Raw genomic sequence first — 438 nt, 5'->3', positions numbered from 1 at the left:
AGACTCCGCCACTTAAAAAAAAAAAACTGCAATTGCACTCTCCTTCCAGGCGTGTTGAGTGCAGGATACTGGGACGTGGAAGTAGAATACGCCAAGGACTCTCCCAACAGCTTATTGACGGAAGTGAAGATAACTAACCACGGACCCAAAGCTGATATACTGCACGTCCTTCCAACTCTCTGGTAAATGCGTCGCAGTTTGTGTAAGCATCTGGTTAATATGTATTCGAGTGGGAGTATTACATAGTGTTTATTAGATGTACGTAATGATCAGTTACTGGAATTACTGATAATAAACTGTCAAATTTACAGATCTTGAGGGCTGCTTAGCAAAGTTTACCCTGTATTATGTGTACGTTTTCTCTATGTCAAAGAAAACAACAAAAATTGTCGCAGAGACTTGCAAATTAAGGCTACTTTTTGTAAAGTGTTGTCCTTT

General features: G+C 39.7%; 1 protein-coding gene across 2 annotated transcripts in view; it reads left to right on the top strand.

The window, feature by feature from the left end:
* Positions 1–438, top strand: part of LOC119585814 (uncharacterized protein YMR196W-like) — a 26,189-nt gene that overhangs the window by 6,220 nt on the left and 19,531 nt on the right. For both annotated transcript variants that reach the window (XM_037934534.1, XM_037934535.1), the window contains exon 5: positions 50–182. In XM_037934534.1, coding sequence (XP_037790462.1) covers positions 50–182 — 133 coding nt within the window. The remainder of the gene's footprint in view (positions 1–49; positions 183–438) is intronic.

The sequence above is a fragment of the Penaeus monodon genome, chromosome 20, assembly GCF_015228065.2.
Source record: "Penaeus monodon isolate SGIC_2016 chromosome 20, NSTDA_Pmon_1, whole genome shotgun sequence".
Taxonomy (NCBI): Eukaryota; Metazoa; Arthropoda; class Malacostraca; order Decapoda; family Penaeidae; genus Penaeus; species Penaeus monodon.
The sequence above is the reverse complement of the archived record's forward strand: the minus strand, read 5'-3'. Positions and strand labels throughout refer to the sequence as shown.